Source organism: Rhipicephalus microplus, chromosome X (genome assembly GCF_043290135.1).
Source record: "Rhipicephalus microplus isolate Deutch F79 chromosome X, USDA_Rmic, whole genome shotgun sequence".
NCBI classification, from domain to species: domain Eukaryota; kingdom Metazoa; phylum Arthropoda; class Arachnida; order Ixodida; family Ixodidae; genus Rhipicephalus; species Rhipicephalus microplus.
Genome location: NC_134710.1, coordinates 46164614 through 46192592, shown reverse-complemented (window position 1 = coordinate 46192592; position 27979 = coordinate 46164614). Strand labels below are relative to the sequence as shown.

The 27979-nt window shown below is 43.8% G+C and overlaps 1 protein-coding gene across 3 annotated transcripts in view; it reads left to right on the top strand.

The window, feature by feature from the left end:
* Positions 1-4612: 4612 nt before the first annotated feature.
* LOC119175889 (adipose-secreted signaling protein) overlaps positions 4613-27979 on the top strand; it is a 36827-nt gene continuing 13460 nt past the window's right edge. The window contains exons 1-5 of one of the 3 annotated variants that reach the window (XM_037426914.2): positions 4613-4722; positions 5766-5799; positions 6007-6116; positions 10489-10618; positions 16930-17058. In XM_037426914.2, coding sequence (XP_037282811.1) covers positions 4690-4722; positions 5766-5799; positions 6007-6116; positions 10489-10618; positions 16930-17058 — 436 coding nt within the window. In that variant the 5' untranslated portion in view covers positions 4613-4689. Of the gene's footprint in view, positions 4723-5172; positions 5439-5765; positions 5800-6006; positions 6117-10488; positions 10619-16929; positions 17059-27979 lie in introns of those variants that run through there. The other 2 variants (XM_037426916.2, XM_037426915.2) reach the window with 2 other exon arrangements.

The following is a 27979-nucleotide window of genomic DNA, read 5'->3' as shown; positions in this document are numbered from 1 at the left end:
TGTTGGGGGGGGGGGGGGGGCTTAGATATACATGTACGACTTAGATATACATGTACAGCCACGGCCATGTCTGTGTAGAGTGTTCGAGCAGCCGATTTTCGCTCTGCGGGCCGAAATCCTGAGGCAGTTTCGGGCTGTGAAGTGGTGTATCAGGAGCATGTGCGGCCTAGTTGTCAGGCTGACCACGTCGCAGCCTGATACTGCCCCAAAGTTTCGCCCCGCAGAGCAAAAACCGGCTGTTCGCGTGCTCTACACAGACGTGGCCGCGACTGAACAGGCTGTTTCATACCTGGGGGAAATCACGGAGCGCCCAGCTGGCATCGCGCGCCGGCCACAGCTTACGCGTGCGCAGACACTTCAAGGGTGTAGAGCTGAACCGCGCCGTCCGCATTGTCAGTCAGCGCACAAGCGGGAGCTGGACCAATACTCAGCACTAATCATTTTCAGGAGATAATCTGCACCGCAAGATGGGATACGAAGAAACAAAGAACGACAAACTCGCGCGGGCTTTCTTTTTTCGTGTCCCGTCTTGCGGCATGGCTTTTTTTCAGATGTTCCCGTACCGTTAACTTGCCCAGCTTTCAACGCTTGTCGACACTAAACATTCTGCAATGCCACCTCCCAGCCCTTATTCGTGTTAATGGGGCACTAGAAACAGTATTTAACAGCAAAACTTGTTTTCTCTATCGAAACATTATGGTACTGTGTGCGTTCACGAATGTTTCTTCATTATGAGGAAGACGCAATAATGAGCATGCACCATGCGCGGTCTTTGCATGTCACTTTATATAAAACAAAGCACCTGCAGTGGTGACTACTGAGCAGTTGAGCGTGTTTAACGACACAAAAACGAATGCATTCATGAATGATTTAGGATAGAACAACCACCTGGACGTGCTTATTCTCGACGATATTTGATCGCCACCGAAGGGACTCGCGGTGCCAAAATGCACTCGTGACGCTTCCAAGTGCATGACCCCAGCGGTAGCGACGATAACGCTCATTCTAGACGGCAGTAAATGTATGGTGTCAACCCGCCGCGGTGGTCTAGTGGCTAAGGTACTCGGCTGCTAACCCCCAGGTCGCGGGTTTGAATCCCGGCTGCCGCGGCTGCATTTCCGATGGTGGCGAAAATGTTGTAGGCCCGTGTGCTCAGATTTTGGTGCACGTCAAAGAACCCCAGGTGGTCGAAATTTCCGGAGCCCTCCACTACGGCGTCTCAAATAAACATATGATGGTTTCGGGACGTTAAACCCCACATATCAATCAATATATGGTGTGTTCGGCCGCAGCACGTCGCCTTCGTTGACAATACGGGCGTACAAGATCCGGATTGAGCTGAATAAAACGGTGGCTTGTCTGCCTTACGTTTTTCAGTCTTTTTTTCGGAAAACAGCAGTGCTGTGTTTGCCTGGTTTACCATGCCCCGTATACCAAGAAAAGAGCGACTTGAACTCTCTTGTAAAAAAATATATATATATTTAGAAGCTGGCTAGCGAGTCTTGTGGTAATCAAATGTGCTCGTAATGAGACACGTTCCGGCTTTTTCCTCAACTAAAATATTACTGAGTTTGTCCTTATTTGTTTTATTGTGTTAAGCCATTGCTGCAGCGCAACTCTTACTGTTGAGTGTTTTTTTTTATTGAAGTCAAATCAAGTGAACGCACTTTGCGTACTAATTGTCACGTCTTACTCGTCCAAGGGTACTGTGGTGCACACACACAGAAATATTTATGAACGCACACAGCACCACGGCGTTTTGAGGGAGCAAACGGGGTATGCTGTCAAATTGTGGTTCTCAAATGAAGGCTTAGGGGTTAGTGTGGCACGACGTGTAATGCAGATTATCGGCCCAGTTCCTGCACTAACAACAATATCCGCGCGCTGGGCAGCAATGCGGCAAGCAAGAGCCGCCGTAACAAACGACGGGGTTAAAAACTACATCTTGAATTATCTGCGCACGCGCGAGCTGCTGATAGCGTGTAGTTGCAGCGTTGGCCGCATCACTACAATGGCTAGAGTAGCATCATGGTGCCACGCACTTCGAGATTTTCCCTAAGTGTGAAACAGCCTGTACAGAGTTTGCTCGAATTACCGCCAATAGTCGCGTCACAGAAAAAGCTAATGTCTGTGCCCCCCCCCCCCCCCCCCCCCCCTTTCTGAAAAAAAAAAATTTGGCTACACCCCTGACAGCTCATGATTACTGAACTGGACTGATTGATTGTGGGGTTTAACGTCCCAAAACCACCATATGATTATGAGAGACTTCGTAGTGAACTGGACGGAAAGCAGGCGAGTAGAATAAAAGTGACGGTTGCAACAGCCTAAACTAATGTGCAACAGGATCGGCCATGGTTTCGGCAGAGAACAGAGCTTTGCGATAGGTGGCGAAACGAAGTTGTTAAAGAATATGTTATAAGTAGCCATTCTCTGCCCATCATCGTTCATAGAAAATATCAATAATCACTTTTTATGTTAAATCTTTGGCTTCTATGTTTTGTGTTTATAATTACCCACCCCTTATGCTATACCCCCTCGCGGGTCTTTAAGGAAATAAAATGAAATTAAATATATCACATGCAGGTCGCAACCATGTTGCCGAACAATAACTTTATAGAACAATACATTTGGCAAGCATTAATTTTTCATCTCTCATAAGGGATTTACAGCGTCAGTTTTTATGAGAGGGAACACGGGAGCACGTGACCTGCATGCTCGCTCTGGCGGCTGCTGGCAGCGTGTTCAAGCGGGAGCGATAGCAACCGCAGCCTTTTTTGAAGATTACACCCTTCAAGGTGATTACCGGCTCTTGCGTAATCGCCTTTATGGGGAAGGGGGTTGCAATCTTGCCAGCGGTTCCATATCAGCAATGACGGCTTATTTTGCTCGCCCCGAGATGACGCGAGAAGAGACTATGGTTGCAATCGCTCCCGTTTGAGCACGCTGCCAGCAGCCGCCGGAGCATGCAGGCCACGCGCTCTCGTGTTCCCTTTCATAAAAATTGACACTGTACATATCTTACCGGTATGGAACAGAAACCTGGAGGCTAAGAGGGTCCATCTTAAGTTGAGGGCGACTCAGCAAGCGATTGAACGAAAAATGAGAAGGGTAGTCTTATGTATGAGACAAGAGAATAGAGCGAGCCAGTTCAACGGGGACGTTAAGGTCATCATTGTTGAAATTACGGAGGAAGGAAAGTTAAGAGAGGGCATGCCCAGCCGGCGCGCTGCGTGAAAAGTGTGGCGAAAATGACTTCATGGCGGCCATATTCACTGGGCACAATGGCGGCGTTGCTATGGTTACGTGTTGCGCAGTGGAGCTGGTCTAGCAGTGAGCGGCCACGGCTGGCGGCGGCATGTGTGCCTCCCGAGGTCTCGTGCTGAACCGTGGCGGACAATATCCGTGCTCTACGCCACGTTATTGGTTACGCAGTGTTCTCCTGGCAGTTACTGTACTCTTAGCAACGTTTACAAATCCCTTTGTCCATCACTGGGTTTCAACAGTGCATAGAACGAGTGCATATCCATGTGACGTGCGGCAGATGACGTGGATGAAGCAGTTAGTGTTCAGAGAAATTGCGTTGGGCACCATGACGAAGCTGAACGACGACGAACGCCTTGAGGTCAGTGACGGTTGGGCAGTGCTCCTGCTTGTGACAACGGACGAGGCTGTTGAGCCCGGCAAGACGCAATGAGGACCATGTGCACATACGTAGTTTCGTGTGGCGTGTGTACAGTAACAACTTGCATGTACGTATTAAAACAACTTTTCTGTTCCGCTTCGTATACTCTCCCCCAGCATTGCACGTCATCTCAAAGTAACAGCAATCGCGTTCAAGTGTCACTTGGACCACGCTCAAAGTCACCATGGTCGCAGAATGCTGACGCCGGTGAGTTTCACGCGGAACACGGACACAGTGGGCGTACGCTGCGTCGGCCGCGTGGCGGAATGCAACCGTAGGAGGCGCACGACCGATCATGTTGTATGTACAGTGGCTGAATTAATCACGTGAAAACACTTGCCACTGTCAGTGCATCTAGCGCGCGTTCTCTTGTACTTGCTTCGTTGTCGGTGAGCTGTTACTCGCTGTTAATACTTGGACGAAATGATTTCGCCGAAGGTGTCGCGCTAGCTCAGAATGTTGAGCCCCGTTCCATTAGTTTCGGATCGCCACGACACGCTTGCTGCGCAGCTCACGTGCTTTCCGAGCCGGAGAGAAAGTCGTGCCTTCTGCTTTACATTCGGATGTAAACAAGAGAGGAGAATTTGCCCAGTCAATATGGCCGACTTCCGGCTTCATCGCTGCTTCATAACGAGTGATGTCAGGGCCTCTCCTACCTTTCCTTCCTCCGTGGTTGAAATCAAGAATAAATGGTCATGAGCGTGACACGTAGCTCGTAGGCAGGATAACCGCTGGTCATTGAGGGTAACTGCAGTGTCTACATTCTAAGAGAAGATGGTAGATGAAGACAGCACAAAGCACAGCTTTGCCCTTTGCCTTGCGCAGTGGGCGTAATCAGGCTGACGATGACTATAATGATGCTTTGTCAAATCGAGCTCCCAAAAGTTCCACCGCGGAACCACAGGTTGTACGGCACAAAGAGGGCGCAGCTGACTCTCTCTCACAGGGTCAGTCAATGCGTCCGAACGAGGTGTCTCAACTTGCCCAGCCGATAGGCCAACGAAAGCATGGGATCCAAAGGATGGGAAACAGCACAGGACGTGCGTTTAGGCGTAATGTTTATAAAACTAAACATAGTTTTAAGCGTTCTGATTTGCAGCGCCGGCATGTCGCGAGGCTTAATCTCGGTCCCAGTTTTGTCGGTTTTATGCGCTGATCTTCGCTATTTCCCATCTATGACTTAAATAGAATCCTCCGAGCTCTTAGTGCTCTAAATCGCTGCGATACGCCGAGAATTCTGAACGTGGCCAACGCTGCAGTGTGGTTTAAAGTCCCTAGAAATCGCGCCAGTTGCCGCGCGCCAACAACTTCAAGCGCTGTGTCGCAGTGCCATCTTTGTTAACAAACACTAGAAAACCGAGATCACCGCGCGTTAACGAACCGTTACAGTAACATGTTAGATTTTTATTGTTCATAAATTTACACAAGTGTTTGGGGTACGGCAGCCGTTTGCATGTCTTACGAAAATAAGTACGATGACGCGTTTGAGGTTCTAATAAACAAATCCAAACGGCAGACGAGGAAAAAAAAGGGAACGGTCCGCGCGCGGTTATCTGGCTGGCACGGTGCAGGGCAACGTCGCAACGAGAACAAGCAAGCAAGGGTCGCAGAGTCTCTTATTTACCACAGTCTGCTGTGGTCACTGTGGTACAACGTGTAATGTCCTAGTTGAAGATGACTAGTGCGAAAATATCCATCGCCAGCTGTTTAGTGCTGTAAGCCCAACCAAGTGAGTGCAGCTCGAGCAACTTCACCGGTAAACAACCCGTTAACATTTAACGCAGCTGGCCAACGCTACAAAAATGTTGCGGCCTTCTTTCATGTTTTCCTTTCTGATGGCTGTTACAACTGAACGATGCTTGAAGCAGCAAGTGCGGCCTTGTAATTAGGTTCGTCAAAAAGATATAAAGCTGAAGAGCAAACAGGGGAAAAAAATATAAAAGAGAGCCGTTGAGGCGGCGCAGCTTAGAGCAATAACGTAATTACGCAGTTTTTTGCTGCCTTGGCTGCCAGTACTTGCAGATAACCTGTGCCGCTGCAATAATTTCCTACTTTGATGCCGCATTTCTCCGTCTGGTTTCAGGAAACTGCAATGGAAATCGATAGCACCACTACAGGTGAGGCGAATCAGTATGCTTAATTTTGTGCCTCTCAACCATAGTAGTCATCGGTAACTCGTTCGTTAGTTCTCACTTTAGATGCTTCGTTTCGAGACGCAGACAAACTGACGTAGCTGCAGTCACAGGCGCGCCTTTGCAACTGTTTAACTGATGGGAACTACGTTCGTGCGAACTCCCAAAAATGTTGAAGTGTGCATATTCCAGTTCACAAGGTGCGCTTTCCGGAATCCTTGGATACGTTCGGGCACGACTCCAGCATACTGGTTCAGCCACTTAACGATGTTCACATCAACGTTCACCTCGGCTTTATTCAAGTAAGAACAACTGTTCGTATTCATCAAAGTTGTGTGTGCATTTGTAGAACAGTGCTGAAAAGGCGATCGCAAACGCTGTTTCCGTGTATAGATGTTATTAACTTTTTTACTATTTCTGATCAGTCGTGGCTAAATAAATTTTCTGTATAACATGTTGGCTGTACGTGGAAGGGTTTTTCTAATTAAGAACAATGTAAGGCACTTTATCACGTAGACCATAAGTGAAGCTGACGTGGTACATAATCAGGCTTGAAGTGATGTTTAACATGTTGCTCCTCCTATCACTACTCTAGTTCTTGTTCTTGTTCACCTATTGATACTAGTATTACTTTCATCAGGTGACCCCTTACTTGATGATACCCATCACATCAAATATCTGTTGCAAAATCTGTTGCTAATGTGTGCAAAATGGGAAACAAATTTCTAGCTATTTTTATCATGTAGATATAAGCAATTGAATCATTTTAAAAAAGTGCTCCATCTTGCTGAAATGATGATGCTACATATACAAATTTCTTTTTTATTCTCCAGCATTTTAAATGTGTTTGCCATCTTTATAGCATGCAGTGTCTTCAGTTGTTAAGAATGTTCTATAGAATTTTATGTCACTGACTGAAGATGTGAAAAGGACTATGAGCATAATCACATTATTATTGACCACCCATTATGTTTTAGTCTCTGCTCATAGAGACATTCTGTGTACACTTACGATGTTATGCATGCATAATTTTTGTTATTGCATTTTTTCTTTGCTATTTGTTAGTTATACATTGATTTCATTTTGGGATAGCCAGACCTAACAAAGCCAAGCTTTCTGTGTTTTGTCATCTAAATACAAAAGTTATATGCAAGTATGGATGGTATTTCTCTTGTGTTGCAGTGCAGTACCAAACAAGCTTCTGTGACTTATTTATGATAAATGTTAATTTTTGGCCTTATATTTTGCTGACTAACGTGTAGTTGAAACAGGCTTCATTAATATGTTGCAATGTGGCTGTAAAACAGGTAGTTTCCTGCATGTGCTAGCTATTAGCATCTATTATTTGCTGGAGTTTGTTGCAGTGACTTAAGATTTTAATTCCTAAACATTCAAAGCCTCACTTTAGTGAAAATTGTAGAAAAAGTGTGAGAGAGTTATAGTAGCGCCTATAATAAAATAAGAAACAAAATATAACAAAAAAGCACACAGGTACACAGTAGACACAAAGTAAAAAATGGTTAACCATAATTACAAAAAAGTGTATCTAATAGAAGTTGCACATGTCTTCTGTAGCATAAAGCCCAACACTGAAACCATTTTTCTATGGATAGATGTATAGACAAGGTGAATCCAACACACGATAGATTTCCTACTTACTAAGCTAGCAAGTGGAAATACTTGATTGATTTTCATTTCATCTTAAACAATTGCACTCTACCAGCTTCAAGCTGCATATAAAGCCCAACACTGAAACCATTTTTCTATGGATAGATGTATAGACAAGGTGAATCCAACACACGATAGATTTCCTACTTACTAAGCTAGCAAGTGGAAATACTTGATTGATTTTCATTTCATCTTAAACAATTGCACTCTACGAGCTTCAAGCTGCATATGGCTCTTGTTCCAGCTTTTTGCAAAATGCTATGCCACTCCATACTGTGGCCAGTCAGTGGCGCACTATAACAATAGTCTGTGTTATGTATAGGCATTTTATTTTTGCCAGTCGTGAATATAGAATCATTTTTTATCTATGACTGACAGTTCTTTACTTCTATGTTGCGGCAATGCAATTGATCAAAGCCATTTTGATGCAATTTTTGGAGCAGCTATAACCTTAAGTCGGAGCAATTACCGGTCCCACATTTTCGAACACAAAATTTTTTTCTCTAAGCTGGAGCAGTCGTATTATGTTTTACGAAATTAATATATGAAAACATGCGTGCATGTTTATATATAACTTCCCAGAAACAGAAATTAAACCCGCTGCTTTTGTTTTCTTGCGGACAGTGCCTAACTTTGTTAACGTGACCGCAGGTCATCTAGCATTTCCCCACTATACACTTCATGTTTGTGATTGAATTATGCTTTCCCTGGTGCCTGATGGTTTCGTTACAGTAGTGGGAATGCATGCTCCGTAAATTTCCATGATATTGTTGTTGCTTTTTCGATGGGGATGTACTATTCTGACGACATTCGTTCTTTCGCTACATGCCAGGTTTTTGTTGTGTGTTGAAGTACCTGCTTTTCTACTTCATTGATAGGATAATTAAGCCCCTGTATTGTGGGAAATTAACAAGCTACAGAGTTTAGTGATTTGTTGGTCCTTTGTGCCCACAGTGTTTTGTGTTCCACAAAACAAAATTACGGTAATGGAAAGCTCTGTATTTCAAGTGCTTTAGCATGAATGTTCTCCACAGTGGAGAAGCCAGACCTCATTGTTTACATGCCATGACTTTAATCTTTCTCATCTGATTGCTGTAGACCACTGCAACTGGTTGATAGTTGATAAATTGTGATGGTTGTATGATATTAATGTTTAACTGCTCTGTCTGAGCTCCTCTGGGAGTAAATTCATTTTTTTTTTTGTAATAATAAAAACTCCGGGATGGGAAAGCTGCCTACAATTGCTCCAACCTGCTACATTTTGTTGACGCTGATATACTCATGCTACTAATCAGCAGCATTGCTCCAAAGCTGCTGCGCATAGTGTGCGAGATTACCTGGCAATGCACTGCTTAATCTCGGAGGCTACCGCCAAGGGATTTTTCAACAACATCAGCTGACAGATAGGCTGCTGCTTTGATTTCTCGTGCATTCGTAGGCAGAGCCAATCCAGTGCTTGGGTTATGCTAGCCCATGTGCCCACTTGTGGCTGTAGTTGTGCGAGGCTTTGTCACTGTGTAGTGTCAGTAGTACTTGGTACCTAGTGGCAGTGTCATTTGAGCTAAGTGAAGTCGCGATTAATTTGCAGTTTTTGCCGTGCCCCGCTGCCTGTGATCCTTTCATTAAAGCTTGTATGGGTTGTACCTTAAGTGAACGCATGCATACACTGAATTTGATGCTTTATTTTATTGTATAATAAAGGCATTAAAATACTATCGTACATATATTTGTCATTTTTGCAACCTGCTACAAAACTGAGGGCAGCTGCTATAAATCCATAATTTTTTTCTGCTACAGAACCTGATATAGAACACTTTTGCCCATTCCCATCACTGTAAACTATAGCTTAGTGGTCTGTTCAAGCATACACAAACTGCTTGCCTTCAACATAATGCAATCAATCAAGTGAAAGACTGTCATCTTACAAAAACTTGTAACAGTACCATGTATGACTTTTATTCAACAATAATGTAATACCTTAGTGTGGACTATTAATAGTAGCAGGAGTCTTTACTTACGCAGTATGGTCTAGTTGGCCTTGTTGTGCAGGGGTGTGCACATTGCCAGAAACCTTAAGATCCATAATTACCAGCATAATTGATTTAATTGTTGGGTATTAAAGCATTGATGATAAATCTCTATTACAAGATGGCTGAGAACATGAGTGGGGCTATTTCTTTAGTTACAAGGGCGATCAGCTTGCACACTTCTATCATCTGGACTGGGCCTGTTTTGCCTTTTTAGTTGTAGACTGCTGGAGTAAATGTTCCCTACATTAACTTAAAAGTAGCAACACAGTTATTTATGTTGAACACCGACTGTCTTCTTCTCTGAAATACTGTGAGGCCCATATCTTGGTGCGAGCTTAGAGCAAATTATGAGCTTTTATGAAAATGTAGCAGTATGTAGCAGGTTTCACCTCTTGCTGCAGTTTGGTGCAGTTGACCCAGCTATCACATTGCTGACTTTGTAGTACAGTGCAATTTGAACATGTCACATTTTTCTGTGCCTAGAAATTGAGAACTAAAGTAACAGGTGCACCCAGTTGCCCTGAAACTAATTCACAGAGATGCTAAGCAAAAATACCATTTTGAACCTTCGTGCATGTTTATCTTCTGTCTACCACTTCTGCAATTCATCACACGTGTGTTTAACATTTACTTTTCAATTTATACATCAATTTGATCAGTCAGTAACTATCAGAACAAATATTTATTATCTTTACTGTCATATCATTTCATCATTGGAGGACTGAACTGGAATATTTGATCCATTATTGCACTATTTCAAACACTTAGTCCTCAACATATTTGTGGCTGTTTATGTTCAGGCTGGCTGTTTTATTAATGGTGTTCCATTCATATATTGCTGTGTTAAGTCGCAAATTTATACCTGGTTCCTGCTAGAGGGAAAGTCATTTACTGCTGCAGTGCTTAAAATGGCTAGGAATGTTCGTTGAACTTTGGTTAGTTGTCACCTCCACAGCTGTGGGTTGAAATTTTTCAGGTGAATCACAGATATGAAGTGCGATTCCAGTTTGACAGCCCTCCACATCTTGGTAGTCTTTCAGTAAGGACACAGGAGCCCCCAAACCTCAACCTTAGGGTGCTCGAGCTGAAGCCCGTAATCTCTTCAGGTGAGCTAACTTAATAGTTTATGCATTACACTCAAGTGTGTGGAGTGTCATTTGTCATTGAGCATTTGCTTGTTAAAATTGAAATCGATCACAGGTGATCGATGCTTTAAATTGTCAAATTCGGTATGTTGAACTTGTTTCTCAGGCACCTAGCACCTCTTAGCAGTTAATACAGCCAATTAAATTTTTGGAATCTATTTTAATTTGCCTGTTTTGGCAATATATAGTGTTTTTTGATGGGCCTTTGCTCGAACCAATGTGTTTTGTGTTGCTGGGAAAATGTGCTTGGCTGACCAACTTTAGAGAAATGCGTGCCAGTCGTGGTTATGCTTCAGTAACACCAAAGTTGTGTAATAAAAATAATCCTTGCAAGTCAAATATCAAATATTGGTATCAGCTTCGCAATGTGACAGTGTTGCACGGTAATAATTGCCTGAAATTGTGCCAGCTATTCACTAGAGGGCTGCTTTGGGTAGTCGGGAAAGTTTTGTTCTCCCAAAAATTATTTCTGAATACCCGCTGCATGTACAATGTGTGGAGGTGGCCTTTTCAACCAGTTTCCAGCAGCTTCAGTTTCACTTCTATATTAGACAGAAGGCCCAATTCAGTGTCGCTAGTTGCTCCCATGGTGTCATCACGTGCGTATGTGTTTGAATGTGCACTGCTCAAAACAATCTTTTTACCACTTCTAAATCGGGTGATGACAAGCTTTGAGTTTGAAAGTGGCGTCACCTCAGCTTGAAGCTGTGATGGCGACGATGTTTTTGTCCGCTTGGAACATCTGCTGCCATTCCATTCAGGGGTTGATTTTGTTTATGGCCTTAAAGGAGCACTGACATCAAATTTACTTATGTCAAGATTTTTGTGTCAACGAGTAGCTATGGACCCCCTAGTAGCAATTCCCGACCTGTAACACATCTGAGTGACGAATGAGTATCTGTAATATTTATTAATGTATTTGCTATCGAACGCGATTCAAAATGGGTGGAAAGCCTGACAAATTGTAGGGCTGGCAGCGCTGCCACGTTGAGGCCGCGCGGTACTGATGCCACTTCCGCAAAAAATGGTGACGTCACACTGGCATTTCGTATGCTAGGAGCGCACATACAGTCAGTCCAGCTGTGTCTCTGAAGGCGTAGACATGCCTCTGTTGCCAGCATCGTCTTCCTCGCTGTTGGGACGGTCAACATCGGCAAGTGATGATGACAGTGACCTGGAATCGCTGCGATTCGCGACGATCCTTGCTTGACAAGCTTCGCGTTAAATGCAATGTATTTATCAGCCCCGGCCGTGCTGTCGGAGCTCAGGAACACCAACTGCACACCTGACGTCCCGGACATTTGGCGAGTGAATTGCTGCTTTCAGCTGCAGCAAGGCGCATGGTAAGAATAGCCCCAGCCTCGAGAAGAGGCCTCGTACTGCCAGTGAAACCCAACTGGTTCGCCAACATAGAATTTACCCTGTAGCAGCTCGCCAGCTCGCTGCAAAGTGAAGGGAGCAAATGCGGCTGTTCTTCACAGTCGTCCAGTCCCTCTGTCCATTGGCGCGGCGCGTATGAAGTCAACCCACGTGGCTGCGTTGAGGTTCGTGGCTTGAAAAGGCATGAAACGCCACGCACTTTCCGCTTTTTCCGCGCCTCGACGTGCAGGTTCTCACTACGCTGCGGTTCCTCGACATTCTGGCGCGTGTTGTCGCTCTGAATGATTGTACTCGCACGCCGTGGAGCACAACGCAAATAAGTCGATGCGACCCGATGAATCGCACGCACGCTTCAACTCAGCAAGGAGAGCCACTAGTGAGAGCATGACCGGGAGTTAGCTCCAAATACACTCAAAGATCGTCGACGTCATCCTTACTACCGTATCGTCACTCAGGATGGTATTTGTGGAATGCATCACACTGAACACGTAGCACTAGTGTCGATGTCGCAGGGCAGTCTATTTTTTGTTTTTTCTTCTTAGCTTTTATACGCTGTTTGACGTTGAAATATAATAACTTTGACGCGACAGACGCTATTGAAATTTGGCCAAGAAGACCTATGCATACCAAGTGATCGAATGATGTGCACATCTCGATCTTGAAATTTGATGTCAGTGCTCCTTTAAGTAAAAGGTCTCCTCTGCTGCGCTTGCATAGCTGCTGACATTTGTGCAAAATTTTAGAGTGACTCTGTTTATGTGTGAGATTTACACGACCCTGGGGCGCAATGTGCTGGTGCCGGCTCTAAGGCTTCTCTTCACAACAAAAAGGCCGCTGAAGCACATCTCGGCTTATACTACATAGCAGCATGAGACATTTTTGGGCTGCTTTTATTTTCATTTTTTTGATACCATCTGCAAAAATATAATTGTATATAAATGCTTACATGCATATATTCGGACGCCAACCTAAGTGGATAGAGGTAACTGATTAAAAGAGGTGACACCGGACAAACTGGTAAAGTTCTTTCAACATCTGGTTTATGTAGGGATTGTTTACATTGCGAGCATAGAATTATAGTGCAACATTGGCAAGCTCTCGTCGTAAAAAAAAAAAATTCTGCAAATACTCCACGAGTCAACCAGTGTCTTGTGGAAACCAGGAAAAGCTTTGCCGCATGGCATGTGCTATGAAGCGGTACCTCGATTCAGATTCTTTAGTATGCATTGATAGGAACATTGTGTAGAAGAGGTACTTTTTCTGCTATTCCTGAGTCATGTATCTCCAAAATGTATATTCTGAATTTTCTTTTTTCTGAATGGTTTTGCGTACATGAAATTTTTTATTGCTCTGTTTATTAGCTCGCAGCAATATTACACCCTTTCAAATTTTTATACAGTCCACATTATTTTTGTTGCTTTACAAATTATAATTTTTGAAAAAAGCATTTCATTATTAGTAATTTGGTATGTAGAACTGTGTGCTGGAGTGCTTTTTAAACTGGCAAAAACTTTGTTTTCGACTCATGAAAAATTACTATTTTCTCGTGGTAAGGAAAGAGTTGAAGGTATACTGAACAAAATTTTCGCGGCCAAGATTTTCAACCAAATTGAAAGATTGGGTCCTGAAATCTATAGCGACAACTCTCATTCCAGGTAGAAACTACAGGAAAATGATTAAATTAATGCGTTTTTCACACACTGCCGCTTCTAGCAGCCGCTTCAGGAACTACAGGAGGTGACGTTTGGTGGCATCAAACTCACCCAAAACGGGCAAGCCAACAATACCATCCTTTGCTTGCGTCTCTCGACTCGCTAATTTCTCCCTCTAGTTCCCAGAACCATTGTGAACAGCACTGGTTGCAAACAATGCTCCCGGCTGAGGCAAAGCATCAGTGCTTTTGTGGAAGGGGGAGAGTGAAATAAAAGGAGGGGTGGATTAATTGAGCACAGGAACTCGTGCACCTTGGCGGATCTGACGTCACAACTCCCATTAGCGTAAGGCCGCCGCACGCTGACAAACAATCAAAAATACAGCCAACAGTTCAAGAATATTCAACTCTGTTTACCAGAACAGTTGTATTTTCCGAGGAGAATTACGAAGTTTCATCAGTTTTTCCAATTTTTGTTCAGTATCCCTTTGAAGGGGCACTGACACAAAATTTTGTGGCCGAGATAGCCTGCGGGATTGATTCCCATGAACATGCATATATTATCTGCAAAATATCAACAGTAAATGTAGCTTGGAAGGTATTTTAAATCAATTTTGAAGTTTGCATGAGCGATTAACTCCATTTTGCCATTGACACCTTCAAAGGGAACCCTTGAGGACCCCAACAATTCCCTTACATGACCTTGCTGCAACAAGTTATGGCAACATGATAGCCATTTTTCTTTGGTCACGTTTGCTACAGCAGACTACACTGCTCGCAAATCCGTGGCTGCGGCGCATAAGTAGAAAATTTTGTGTTTTATAACATTGCTGTCTCGTTTCCTGTTAGAAAAATCTTGATGCGAGCTGCATAGAAGTGCATCATAGTTCGGTGTGCTCACATGGCCGAGCATTGCACCCGCTAGGTGGGGATAGTTGCACCCGGTGGCTTGTCGTTTTTAGAACCAAAACCGACACTGGTTGTTAATAACGAGTCTGTAATTAACTATAAGTCATGTGCTGCAGAACACGATGTGTCATGTTATGATTAACAGACCGCCAGGAACACATTACAGCAAAAAACACGAGGCCAAAATTTTTGTGTCAGTGCCCCTTTAAAATGCTTATCAAGATTCTCTAGCAGTTTTCCAGCTTATAAGCATGATTTCCAGAATGTTTTTGCTGCAGACGAAGAAAATTTGCTATTGCGTTCATCTCATGTGCACATGTTAACATGCCTGATTGTTCTGTAAGTCACTGTAGCATGCCAAACAATTGCAAGGTCACCTTGATTCTCTCACCGTGAAAGGTGGCTCCTGAGCAGTATTTGAACACCATCTTTCAAAATATAAACTTCTCTGCTGACATAAGCAGAAGAAAACCGAAATGACACTGCATTATGGTACCTGAAGAGCTACTGAATAAATATGTCATTGTAATCTCACATGTCTTATGACTATATTGTGGTTTTGCCTTGTAAAATCCAATGAATTTCCATAAAACTTCATAAATTTCCATAAAACATTATTTATTGGTGTTCTGTTAGTGTATACTGTAATGTTTCTGTCATTCATCGAGCACATATAGAGCTCTGTAGTCCCACTGGGCTTGCGGATTCTTTGAGAGGTTTGTAGCCCCTCTGGTGCAGTACTGTCTTGCTGTCGTGCTGGTTATTCACTATTTGTAGGTGATAGGGGAAAGGAAAGTTGAGTGAAGCGAATTCTGCACCACTTGTGCAGGATTTGCAGGACTGTAGCGAGTGCACTGTTTTAATAAGTAGCTGGTGTGCATGCAGAATGTGTCATGTCTCTAGCAAATTTTCTAAACACGAAAACTCTAAAGAAACATATGAAAGAACTCTTGAAGTAAATGTGGCTCCCTTAGAGCTTCTGAGAAGTGATGTGCTGTCGGTGCATGCTTATGGCTTACAGATGTGGGCTAGTTGTTTTGTCATGATGGGTGATAACAGTGCATTTGAAGCACAAGAACAAAATACATAGAGATTAGTCTGGCACTTGAATACAACTATGAATTTATTACTAGGAAATACATACTGATCAAAATTGTTAAGGTTTTAAGTCCTAATACCATGGTATGATTATGAGAGATGCCGTACTGGAGAGCTCCGGAAATGAACAATCGGGTGGTTTTTAATGGGCACCTAAATCTAAGCACACAGGCTTTTAGAATTCTGCCTCCTTTGGAATGAAGTTGCAAGACGGCGGAAATTTGATCCTGCGACCTTTGGTTCAGCAGTGGAGCATCATAACCACTAGGCCAACATAGCGGGCCCTCCCTCTCTCACACACATGCACACACACGCATGCGCACACACTCTTTCTCTCTCGCACACTCATACACAGACAATAATGCCAGGGAAAGTATAGAGGATGGTATTGGAAGTAATTGCAATGTAAATGTGAAGCAATAAAAGTAGACGAAAAGATAACAGGCAGGTTATCTTTTTGTTCGTTTTTCTTTCTTCACATTTCCATTACAGTTATTTTAATACCATCCCCTATACTTTCCCTGGCAGTATTGTCTGTTTTCATGAATATTGTGTCTAATAAAGTAAACAAGCCCTTAAATTTACACTTTCCTACACAGACACAAAAATATATAACAGGCCACTCAGGAATCTTTAACCAAGGGTTAATAAATACCAAAATTGGGCACACTACTCACAGTTTTTTGTATTGTACTTAATTTGTTCCTTAGGAATATTTAAGTGAATCGCAAAACATCGATTTTAAGCAAGAAATGGAATTTGCAAAGTTCTAGAGCGTCTTCAGATACCCCCATTCCATTATATGCGGTAAAAAAAAAAGTCTCATGTGTACTTTTTTTTTTCAAGCTGCAAAGAAAGCCTGCGAAATACAAAGAAAAGAAAGGTCACCAAGAAAGACTGTCGTCTTTAAAAGACATGAATAGTGCATGCGCACGTCACAATTGTACAGCTCACAACCGTGGTTCGAGCGAACGAAATCAGCTGCAGCCACGAGTCACCAACTTCGTTGCAGCTGTAGGCTGATAAGTTGCTGGTGGTTTGTTGGCCCGCGCTCACTACTACTTGTACTATTAGGCACACTAACTAGCTGGCAACGGGCCAAGAAGCCACCACCAACTTATTGACTTGTATGATTGCCTTTAGCTAAAACCTAATGTTTTGAAAGGCTTTTTTAAAAAGTCTTTTATTATCAAAGTTGCAGCATTTTTTTTTCTTTGTTTAATCTTCCATGCAGGGTCCAGGTATGAAGTCGTTCTGGAATTCTTCGCCTATAAAGAGAAACTTCTTCGAGAACAGCTTCTGCTGCAGTCCTGCAACAACCCACAGCTCACACTGACGCTCATGCTCAATGCCAGGGTTCTTGGTAAGTGACTTTATTCTTGGAAGCATCCAATGCAGTTTTGTGCGTCAGAGCTGCACGGAATACATCATAAACAGGCGGCACCACACACATTAACACAAGACCAGCGCTGGGTGGACCTAATTTCTGGCTATTTGAAAAGAGAGAGAGAGATGGGGAGAAAAAGAAAAACGAGGTAGGGGCTTCATTCTCATCCCCAAGCGTTCATCATTTTGTCGAAGATTATCAAAATCAATTGTTTCATGTGTTGAAATTTAGTGGTTCTTGTGGTAATTAGGGGCCATGTAGAGTTGCCTTTCTTTACATCTGGCTTGTCATCTGCCATTACGTGAGGGGGGAATATGCATAGAGTGGGTCTGCACATACAGTCCTCACTAAGCTGCTATCTAGAGTTAAAGGGACACTAAAGTCAAATAACAATTTACGTCAGAGTGAAAGCTCAATGTATGACAACATCTAAAACGACAATATTACCAACAACAGTGCCCCAATTATCGAGAAATTAAAGCAAATGCACAAGAACACAAGCGCCGCAGTAGGACATTTTTAAAATGATACCGATGACATCAGACAAACCGCATACAATAGTAATCGATCTAACTACACTATATAAAGAATGTTCCGTGCATTAAGAGATGCAATAAAATGCTGTTTGTTCCTTTCTGTTGATTCATAGAAAAAAGAACTGCCAGACATTACTATGGGGAATGGCGCGAATGGTTCAAAAATTCTACTTTCGCATGGTTACATGGGACAGGTGGTGCCATCCAGCGGGGCACAGTTCAAATAAAGGCGTCTGCAATCTCAAAGCCAATGGCGGGAAATTGATCAATGGCCGTTAGAGCTGCTGTGGCTCCCGCTGCTTTCGGTCAGCTGTTACTAGCGCAGTAAAGCTGGGCAACTTGTGCATGGTAACAGTGACGTAAGACGGACCGGTCAGTCCGCTTCTTGAGGGGGGTAATTTGAAGTGCGCTAACCCGATGCGAACCACTAAAACATGATTTTATTTCAGAATAGGCCCTTCCTTGGCACAAAAGTAACACTACAAGGTTTCTGGGCTGCCATTTCAACAATCAACATCTACTTCATAGTCGACATTAGTGTCCCTTTAAGTGGTAGAACTTGGAACTTCTATTACTGAATCAATGCTTCTTTTGACTGTTACTAGTGAGCTTTGAGATATGAATGTCTTTAATGCAGTGTAAACACACTCTGCTATAAACTCAATTTTTGCCACTTGGGCACATTTTGTTATCTCAGCCCTATAGATGTGCAGGTAGCAATCGTTTTTTTTTTTTGCTTTTATTTCTATAAGCCCGTGGAATGCATCAACTTATAATGTGCAGCAATGTTCATGATGTGATATATTCACATAAGTGCAAAGAAGCCTTCAAATAATCTTAAAAGGCAAGTCATCAAAGAAAACTTTTCCCCAATGCTTAGAGGGCACTCCATCCTGTCAGGTTATTGGTATTGTTACTTGGAAAAAGAGTATTAATTAGAATTTTAGACTGATGTGTAATGTACACACACTTGCATACACACACATGATATTTCAAAAAAGATGTCTTAAAATACTCAGAAATAAGGGAGTTTGAATATTTGCTCACTGTCATCATAATTGCTTTTTTTGGCATGGCAGACATAATAAGATGACTGGAGACATCACTTAGAGCAGTTATTAAAAAAACACTAATTTTAAGCAGAGACAGGTGGTTAGGCCAATAGGCCAAATGAGAAAATTGCAGTCGTTTCTCGTTAACGTTTTAGTGATCGCACTCTAGAATTTTGATATAACAAATATAAAGACGTGTGAGAGGGGGCTGCATATAAAGCTTTGTTTCTTGAAACAGCCAAAATTCATTTGTTATATATACTACTTTTGACCTATTATTGTTTCTTCAAGAATCAGAATTCCTCATTAAAAGTTCTGTCTTTCCCATTACTAGTATTTAGTGTATAGAAGGAGGTCCCAAAGTCAGACTGTATTAGGACCCACCACGATCAGTGTACATAAAACACAAGTAGTGCACGACACAAGCGCTGCTTTTGTCGTGCGCTGCTTGTGTCGTGTCCCCACCAAGCTCGTAATCAAGTACAGTAGGCTTTCAGTAAACGGAAATTTGTTAAATGGAACTACTGCTTAAAATTTCTCAGAGCGGCATTGGCGGGGTCGTGGCTGCTCTCTTGTTTCAGTGTTTGCATGTGCTGTCTATGTAAGGCTCTAAAACAGCTCCTGAAGATACACAGTCGAGGGTATTATTCTCTCTTGGCATTTCTAGTTCTTTGAGCGCCCTTGGTGATGCCAGAACAGGGATTCGCGTGACATAATTAGGGCACATACTCTAGAGTGGTCCATATACAAAAAATATGAGTTGTAAATTGTTTTCTACCCTGCTTTGCTGTGCATTCTCCACCTGCCACCCCCGTTCTTCCTCGCCCCTCGCGGGATTATTATGCGCAATGAACTTGTGATTTCGGTGCGTTTTGCGAGTTTTCGATTGTACAAGTGGAAATAGGAAGAGTGTAACCAAGAAGTTCAAAATCCTGATAGGCTCAATGCTTAGCGCACACATTGCGCACATGATTATGAAGACATAAATGACGAAGAGCCTGTAAGAATTGTAGTAGAGAGAGTGTAGTGCAGTGTAATCGAAAACGAAACCAAACGGAAAGGCTCCGAATTATGTCGTTCTCCCAAAGGATGAATTATTCACAGCGAAGACAACCCAGCTTTCCCTAACGAGGGCCAGCCCGCTTTGACGGTTTTTGTATATTTTCTTTATTGCGAGAAAAACTACAAGGTGTTTCAAGAAATGTGTCCAATATTATTTGAAAATCACAAAAATGAGGCACCTGCGGGGCTACCTGGGGTGTTTTCTTTACTTTGGTACAAGGCATCTTCAGATGTGTACGAACATTAATTATGGCAGTAATTACAGAAATTAAGACAATGACCTTTTTAACCAGTGGAAATAGGCGATCGAGTCCAATGGGCGAATTGAAATACTTTCTACGAATAGTCCACAGCCACTTTGAAATTTTGGAAAGGCGGCCACTGATAATCACCGCAGAAACTGGTGCGATTGGCGCAGCTCTTGCACCCCTGCTCCTACCATCATGTAAGCTAGAACCACATTATTTAAAACCAATTCTATACGTTGTTCTCTTACTTTCTTTTGGCTCATGTACTACTTTGTGTTCTACTGTTGCTTTTAATCGTAAACTATCATATTTATTTATGTAAGAGATGTCCTAATAGTACACTGAAGTAAAGTAGCAAATTGGGCTAGTTGGAACATACTCATCACGATCAGTGCACAAAAAAAGCACAAAAAACACAAGGGCAGGCCACTGTCAGCGCTGAAGGTTGCTCTAGAAAGCACTCTTAGGTGTTTCACTGACTGTGCGAGTGGAGTGGTGTACTCCATGCTTTTGTCATGCGGGGGCACGTACATTGAGCAGACGAGACGTTGCCTTAATGTCCGTCTAAGGGAGCACGCTAGCTCCCTAAAAGGTACACCACCTACGCATCTTGCCCTCCATTGTCGGCAGTGCGGCTGCGCAACTTAAACAAAACTGCTGTTGTGATGAAGCATAGAGACCAGCGCATGGGTGAAATAGCGGAAGCGTATGAAATCATAAAAGCAAGAGACAGGTGCGTGAGCCAGCTTTCAATTGCTCTTACTGGTGCTGAGATTTTCTATCTACAGCATACAGTATACCTTCATTAAACAAGACCTGAAGGGACCGGGAAATAATGTTTCATTTAACAGGAGTTCTGTTTACTGAGAGGTGAACATGGGTGCAGAATACAAGCCTGAAAACAAGCACTGCAGAGGGAATGGTTCTGTGTACCATTCCCTCTGCAGGTGAACCATGTGTACCATTCTTTCTGCAGAAAAGCAGGTGAACTGATGTATTTTATGCCAAGATTCCGCACCCGGGTAAAAATAAGACAAACGGCAGCGCGGCGCAAAATATTGTGTAGCGGCGGCATGGTCTCTCTCGGAACTGTGGCGGCGGCGCGAACGGCTTGAGCAAGAACGAGCGGCGGCAGCGGTAGTGCACAGTTCTACTAACAAGTATGCTGCAAAAAACAATTTTTAAACAGAGGCTTTTAGTCAACCTTTTTCTCTGTCAAACTCCGCGCAAAAGCCTCTTCTCGAGCATTAGGTATTGCTGAATGCAAGCCAACCAACAAATATTTCAATGTCTGCTGTTAAGATGAGGAGGAAAATTAAACTTTAAAAAAATCAACGTAGGCCTTGCTGATCGACACGGCAAAACATTAGAAATTAAAACCATTCGAAAAAAAAAAAAACTGGACACAAGAGGAATCCTTTGTATTCTTTCTTACTGGGCTTCACTTTATGCGGCACCCTTTTAGATGTGCTCTCAGAAAACGCGCATACCACAGTTTTCGAGGTGCCAATTTTTGAGGGAGAGACAAAGACCTGCCCAAAACCACCGAAACACTCAGTGGCGGTGACCTTTGTTCTGAGGCTCCAAACTTGGACAAAGAAGCACACGGACGCTTTAGCTTCCTCGTTGTGGGCTTCTCAGAACAGTGGTCAGCCCTTCGCAAAGGTGGGGGATGACTTTTGTCGTTAGGGTCGCGTACGCGCCATTTCGCTTTGCTTCTTCGTCTAACCTGCACTGAGGGCGTTGAGACCCGGCGGCCCATTCGGCGTTTCAATTTCTTGACCTTTGCTACACACTTACGCCTAATCTCGATTCCAGCCAGACCCTCACCTTTTGACTGCCAGCGCTTTTTCTCGGGACTTCCGGCCCCCACTCGAGACAGCCTTGACCTTTCGCGTTCCCTCTACGTTTTCGCCGGCGCTTTTTTCTTTCGGGGTGGCACAAAACGCTCACCAACTCGGCAATAATATTCGGAAGTACACTGCTCAAAGCTCCAGGCAGCTCAACTGATTTATTTTCGGCATTATTTCTAGCTGTATGCTTTTTAACCAATGCTACAATCGACGCTTTCTAAACCAGCGGGCTCGCCATCAGATGTTTCTCCTTGATGAGAGTCATCACCTCGTGCCAATCTGAGTGCTTCACCATCTCGCGCTATGTTAAGCGCCTCTCCCTCTCGTGATAAGCTAACCGCCTCATCATCTAGACTTTTATTGCCTACTTGCCTCTCATTAGCGCTTTTTGCTGCCTGAATCTCGGGAGCGGACTCACAGGCCATCGTATGCGTCAGAGCTGTTGCCAATTCGTCACCAAAACAGAGGCCTTTCAAAAGCATATCCGTGTCATTCTGAGAGGGATAATGCTCGTTCAGGTTTTGGGACACCACAGTTTCCGTTGCGAGTAGTCAGAATGCTCCCTCACTCTCAACACGGGCTAATGGCAAACATGCATTTTTCTTCTCAGCTACTTGTCGTGTGCACGCGCATTCCCCTGTAGTCACCTCGTTTGTCACGGAGTAGGGATACACCGTATCAAATGTTGCTGCCTTCAGGCCCGTGTACTCAGATTTGGGTGCACGTTAAAGAACCCCAGGTGGTCGAAATTTCCGCAGCCCTCCACTACGGCGTCTCTCATAATCATATGGTTGTTTTGGGATGTTAAACCCCACAAATCAATCAATCAATCAATCAATCAATGTTGCTGCCGAGTCCCGCGGTACATTACCCTCAACTGATTCCTGAATGTGGGGTTTCAATTGCTCCAGATTACTGTCTCAGCTGTCCACCAAAAAGACTCCTAGGCTTTCGGCAGCCAATCGCCATGTTTCAATGCTTTTTCCAGTGGTGGCAGATGACTGGCTTTCTAGCCTTACATAATTTTTGTTTCTCTTCATCTTCTGAGCATCTTCTGAGCAGCCCTCTCTCTCTGCCTCTCTTTTTCATATCGGAGGGTGTTCTTCCATTAATCGGGTGGCTTGTCACCTCATAAATTGCTAAAGCCAATGGTCTTTTCTCAAGGCCATCTTGTGTTCTTTTGAACTTCCTCCCAGCACTACGCAATTTCATCATCCTCTGTCCCGCATTCCTGAATAGCCTTAACTAGCTGTGACTCTGTCATCTCTCCCCAGCTTAATTCTCAGCTCTTCACAAAATAGCAAGAGGTCTGGTTGCTCTAGCTTTTGGCTGTTCACCTTTCGTGATGCTGTTTTACTGGCTTTGATGTCACTTTTGGATATGCCTCTATTGTATGCTGTTACCTTTACAAATACAGTATACGGCGAGTTGCTTAAGCAAGTGTGCAAGATTTTCTTCGAGATTCAGATATTTTCTTATTTTCAGCCCGAAGTAACTTATCCTGATTGACGTGCAGCTAAAGGCCTCTTGGCACCACTCCCAGTCACAAGTCTTAGGCGCACAAAAAAACACTACACACCTATATTTAGTGTGAAAAATTAATTTCTTTGTTGTGCACTTTTGTAATGAAAATGACGTGTCACAGTTTGCACTTCTTTGGGAACAGATGTTATGTGCGCAGGCCCTATGCGAAACAATACAAACTGACCACAAAACATATACTCAGGTGCCATTATGTGACCGCGATGGTGATGCATTTGACCCCTCTGATAGGAGTGCTAGCACCGCAACTGTGGTTACAGTTTCATATGCGATTATAACGCATAGACAATTTTGTTCTCCTTTTCATTTTCGTTTGGGTTTTATTTTTGCCACCCTCCCCCCTCGCATCCAAGCTCTTGTGTTCTTATGCTGTTCATTGTACTCTTGTTGGGAAACTGAAGAACACGAGGAGAATACAAAAGGACGCAATGGTTTGAGGATCCCTGTAGAGAGATAAGCAGAAAAGCTTATCTTGCTACAAAGTATTTTTTTAAGTCTATGAGAAACTCCTGAGTGCTTTTTGTTGCCTTCTTTGATGATAATCACGGCCCTTTCTTCACCTACAGACTAGGGGTGATGGATATACCAGGTTTATGGGCTGACCTTTTTTTTTTCCCACTTATTTCGCTTCCTCCCTCCACGTCACGATTTGCTTTGAGTCTTTGCGCCAGGGAGTTTTCCAGTTTTGCGTTCTCTCATTCCCACTAAGACTACAATGTTAGTTGCACAGAATCGCCGTCGTCTCTCGCTGCAAGAGTTCGCCTTAAAGGGTCCCTGCAACACTTTTTGAGCATGGTCAGAAAACGCTGCCGATCGGTAATAGAGGCTCCCGAGAACACGCGAGCCAAAATTATAGCGCCGCACGTGGACCGGAATTCACAATAAATTATCAAAGTCGGCTAAAAATTGCTTTCTCTTCTCTTAAGCAATGGCAGAAGACGCTCAAAGATCGCATGTAGAAGGCCATCTATCAGCCATTGACTGATTGATGACATGGCGTGGTCGGTCGTTACAGCGATCGCCGCGGGAGGCTGCAACTTGTCCATGCGTGCGCACGCGATCACACGGAGGAAGTTGCATACTCAAAGAAAAAAAAAAGTGTTCAAGGTCACAAGGCGCATGTGACATACTTTCTTTGCCCCTGCTTAGCCTCCAGCGCTTTCGCCGGGACAAGAGAGAGCGTGATTGCAGCGTGCAACAATTCTTTGTAACTCTACTCGTAGTGGACGAATTTCTAAACTTTTCGCAGCATTGAATTTGTGAGGCAATAAGCTCTTTAAGTGAATCCATTTAATAGTTACTTGAATCAGTGTTTCAGGGCCCCTATAATCTAAAAAGCCATACGTGGTTCGTCTTAAGTTTTTTTTTTTTGCATTCAGTTTGGGGGAACCAAACGTTCCCGTGTTATTCAGCTTAAAGGGACACTAAAGTCAAATAACAATTTACGTCAGAGTGAAAGCTGAAAGTATGACATCTAAAACGACAATATTATCAACAGCAGTGCTCTACTTACCGAGAAATTACCGTATTTTTGCGCGTATAACCCGCCCCTGCATATAATGCGCACCCCCACTTTCAGCTCACCGAGAAAGAAAAAAAAAAATCCTCACACATTGCCCGCACATTTGTTATACAGGAAAGGCTGTACAAAAGCTACTGCTCAAGCCACATAGCACATATGTAGACAGAAAAAGCTTTATTTAGCTAGCAGAATACGCTGTCTGCAAGGCCAGTCACAATTCACTCACTGTCGCTGCTCTCGCTAGAGCTATCACTTGAGCCGCAGTCCTCACTAGTATGCACAAGGTCATCTTCGGTTCTATTCATGTTGTTTGTGATGCAGCATTTCTTGAAGCTTTTTCGCACCATCTCACCTGGAATGGCCTTCCATGCCTCGACAATCCACTTGCAGAATAGGGCAATATCAGGCCTTCGGACTCGTCCTGTCGGCGTCAAGTCGTAGCAGCCTTCGGCCATCCACTCGGCGTAATAGCGCTTGACATGCGCTTTGAAGGGCTTGTTAAGCGACACATCTAGAGGCTGCAACATTGACGCCATTCCACCGGGTATAACAACTAAGTCGGTGCCGTTGCGTGAAAGGTGGTCCTTCACTTCCTCAGTTGTGTGGCCGCGGAACGAGTCAAGAACGAGCATGGACCTCTTTGCGGGCATCGCACCGGGCCTCTTCTTCCATACTGTCTTGATCTAGTCTACGAACAAGTCACTGTTCATCCACGCGTTCTCGTGTGCGCGCACCACCATATCGGCAGGCAAATGAAACTTTGGTAGAGTTTTCCTTTTCAAGATGACGTACGGTCGCAGTTGTGTGCCGTCGGCGAGGGCACAAAGCAAGACTGTGATGCGCAGTTTTGTGTTCCCGCCGGTCAGCACACTCACCGAACTGCTGCCCGTCTTCTCAATCGTTGTGTCCAACGGCATTTCAAAATAAACAGGAGTTTTATCCGCATTGCCGATTTGCGAGAAAATTTAATTCTGCTGCTTTCGCAGGCCAATTACATATCTCTGGTACTTGAGCAGCTTCTCCTCATAAGAAGCCGGCAAGCGTTGACATATTGTAGTCCGCCATCTGATTGTGAGAGCCTTTGCCGCTTCATAAAGCGATGCAGCCATCCGTGGCTCGCACGGAACTCATGAGGTAGGCCTAGCTCCCTCGAAAATCGACGCGCTTCCACTTGGGCCATCTCGGTCGATACGGTGTGACCCCTGCTTCTCACATCTCTCAGGGTAGGCACCGGTCTTGGGGCCACGAAATGACCTACGGTCGCGGTGCACGGCTTGTAGGCTCTCTTTCTTTTTTCTCCGCAGTCGCATGCAGGACTCGTACACATCGTGCAGTCTTCCCGCTTCGCGATTTCCGAATTTCTCGGCGACGGCGTTGATCTTAAGCTTTTACTGTGCCGTGAAGGCCTGCCGCCGTATGCTACTCATGGTGACAGAACAGATCGACTTAGGCTTGGTGAACGGGTCGGGATGTGGAGAACTAGCGATATCAGCGAGGTAAAGAGCGGTCACACTCGGCGACAACTTGACAGCACTACCCCTTCTAGTACACTGTAACAGCACCCTGGAAACAACAGAACAGAAATGCATGCCTGCTACCACGTCAAAAAGTAGTACATTAATGTACTGATAATATCTCTATGGGCACTATAATATCTCATTTGCCTTGCTGAAATAAATGCTGATTTATTTATAATGGAACTTACTTTATTCATTATGGAACTTTCTTAGACAGCAACACCTTTTCGGCAAGCCCTTTCCAAAAGTAAACATGGCGTCCGTGACGTAGGGACATGTGGAGGGTCACTGAGCGGCCGCGAACGTTCAAAAGATATACTTGTAGTGTGACAGTAAGATTTTACACTGAACAATCTGATTGTCTCTCCCCAAATGTTTTTCTAAACGCTTCAACGATGCAAGCAAGCGAAACAAAAATTGGCCGCAAGCTGCCGTGCTACTTGCGGAGCAACACGAATTTGCGGAAACCGCCTCCGTAGCCTTCGCTACACTGTTAAGGGGCTTCACAGCACAACACGCATTGCTGTGAAGCAGCACTATAGAGAAAACCCTGCGTATTATTCGCACGTCCACTTTGCCACTGAAACTTTTGGGTTTTTGGTGCGGGTTATACGCGCGAAAATACGGTAAGGTAAATGCACAAGCACCGCCGTAGGACATTTCCGAAATGATCCCGATGGCATCAGACGGACCGCCTACAATTAATAACTAGTAATCTATCTAACTGCACAAATAAAGAACCTTCCATGCATCAAAAGACACAATAAAATGCTGCTTGTTCGTTTTTGTTTGATTCATGGAAAAAAGAATCGCCGGGACGTTACTATAGGGATTGGCGCGAGTGGTTCAAAAATTCAATTTTCGCGTGGTTATACGGAACTGGTGGTGCTATCTAGCATGGCACAGTTGAAACAAAAACATCTGCAATTTCAAAGCTAATGGCGGCAATGGCCGTTGTTGCTGCTGTGGCTCCCGCTGCTTTTGGTCTGCTGCTACTAGCACAGTAAAGCCGGGCAAGGCTGTGCACAGCAACAGTGACGTGAGCCGGTCAGGTCGGTCCGCTTCTAGAGGTGGGTAATTTGAAGTGTGCTAACCCAATGCGGACCACTAAAACATGATTTTGTTTCAAAATAGGCCCTTCCTTGGCACAAAAGTAACACTCCAGGTTTCTTGACCGCCATATCAACAATCATTGTCGACTTAATAGTTGCCTTTAGTGTACCTTTAAGCAAGAATTAGTAATTTTTTAGGGGTATGTGAATATTCGAAATTTTGAATATTTTTCTAAAAGTTCTTGCTGTTCGGTTCAATCCACACTGGAATTTTACTATTCGAACTTCCCAATGACAAATACGGTAAATGTCTAATCAGAAGTTATCTCTTTAAATTTTTAATATGCTTTACCTCATTACAATCCCGTATTGCATCAAAGCTGCCTTTTAGGCTATTCTACTGGTGAACTTCCAAATAAAAAAAAAAAAACAGTCGTCAAATTGACAATAGCTCTTTCAGATTTCTAATATGCTTCACCTCATTACTCTCGTATTGCGGCAAAGCTGCTTTTC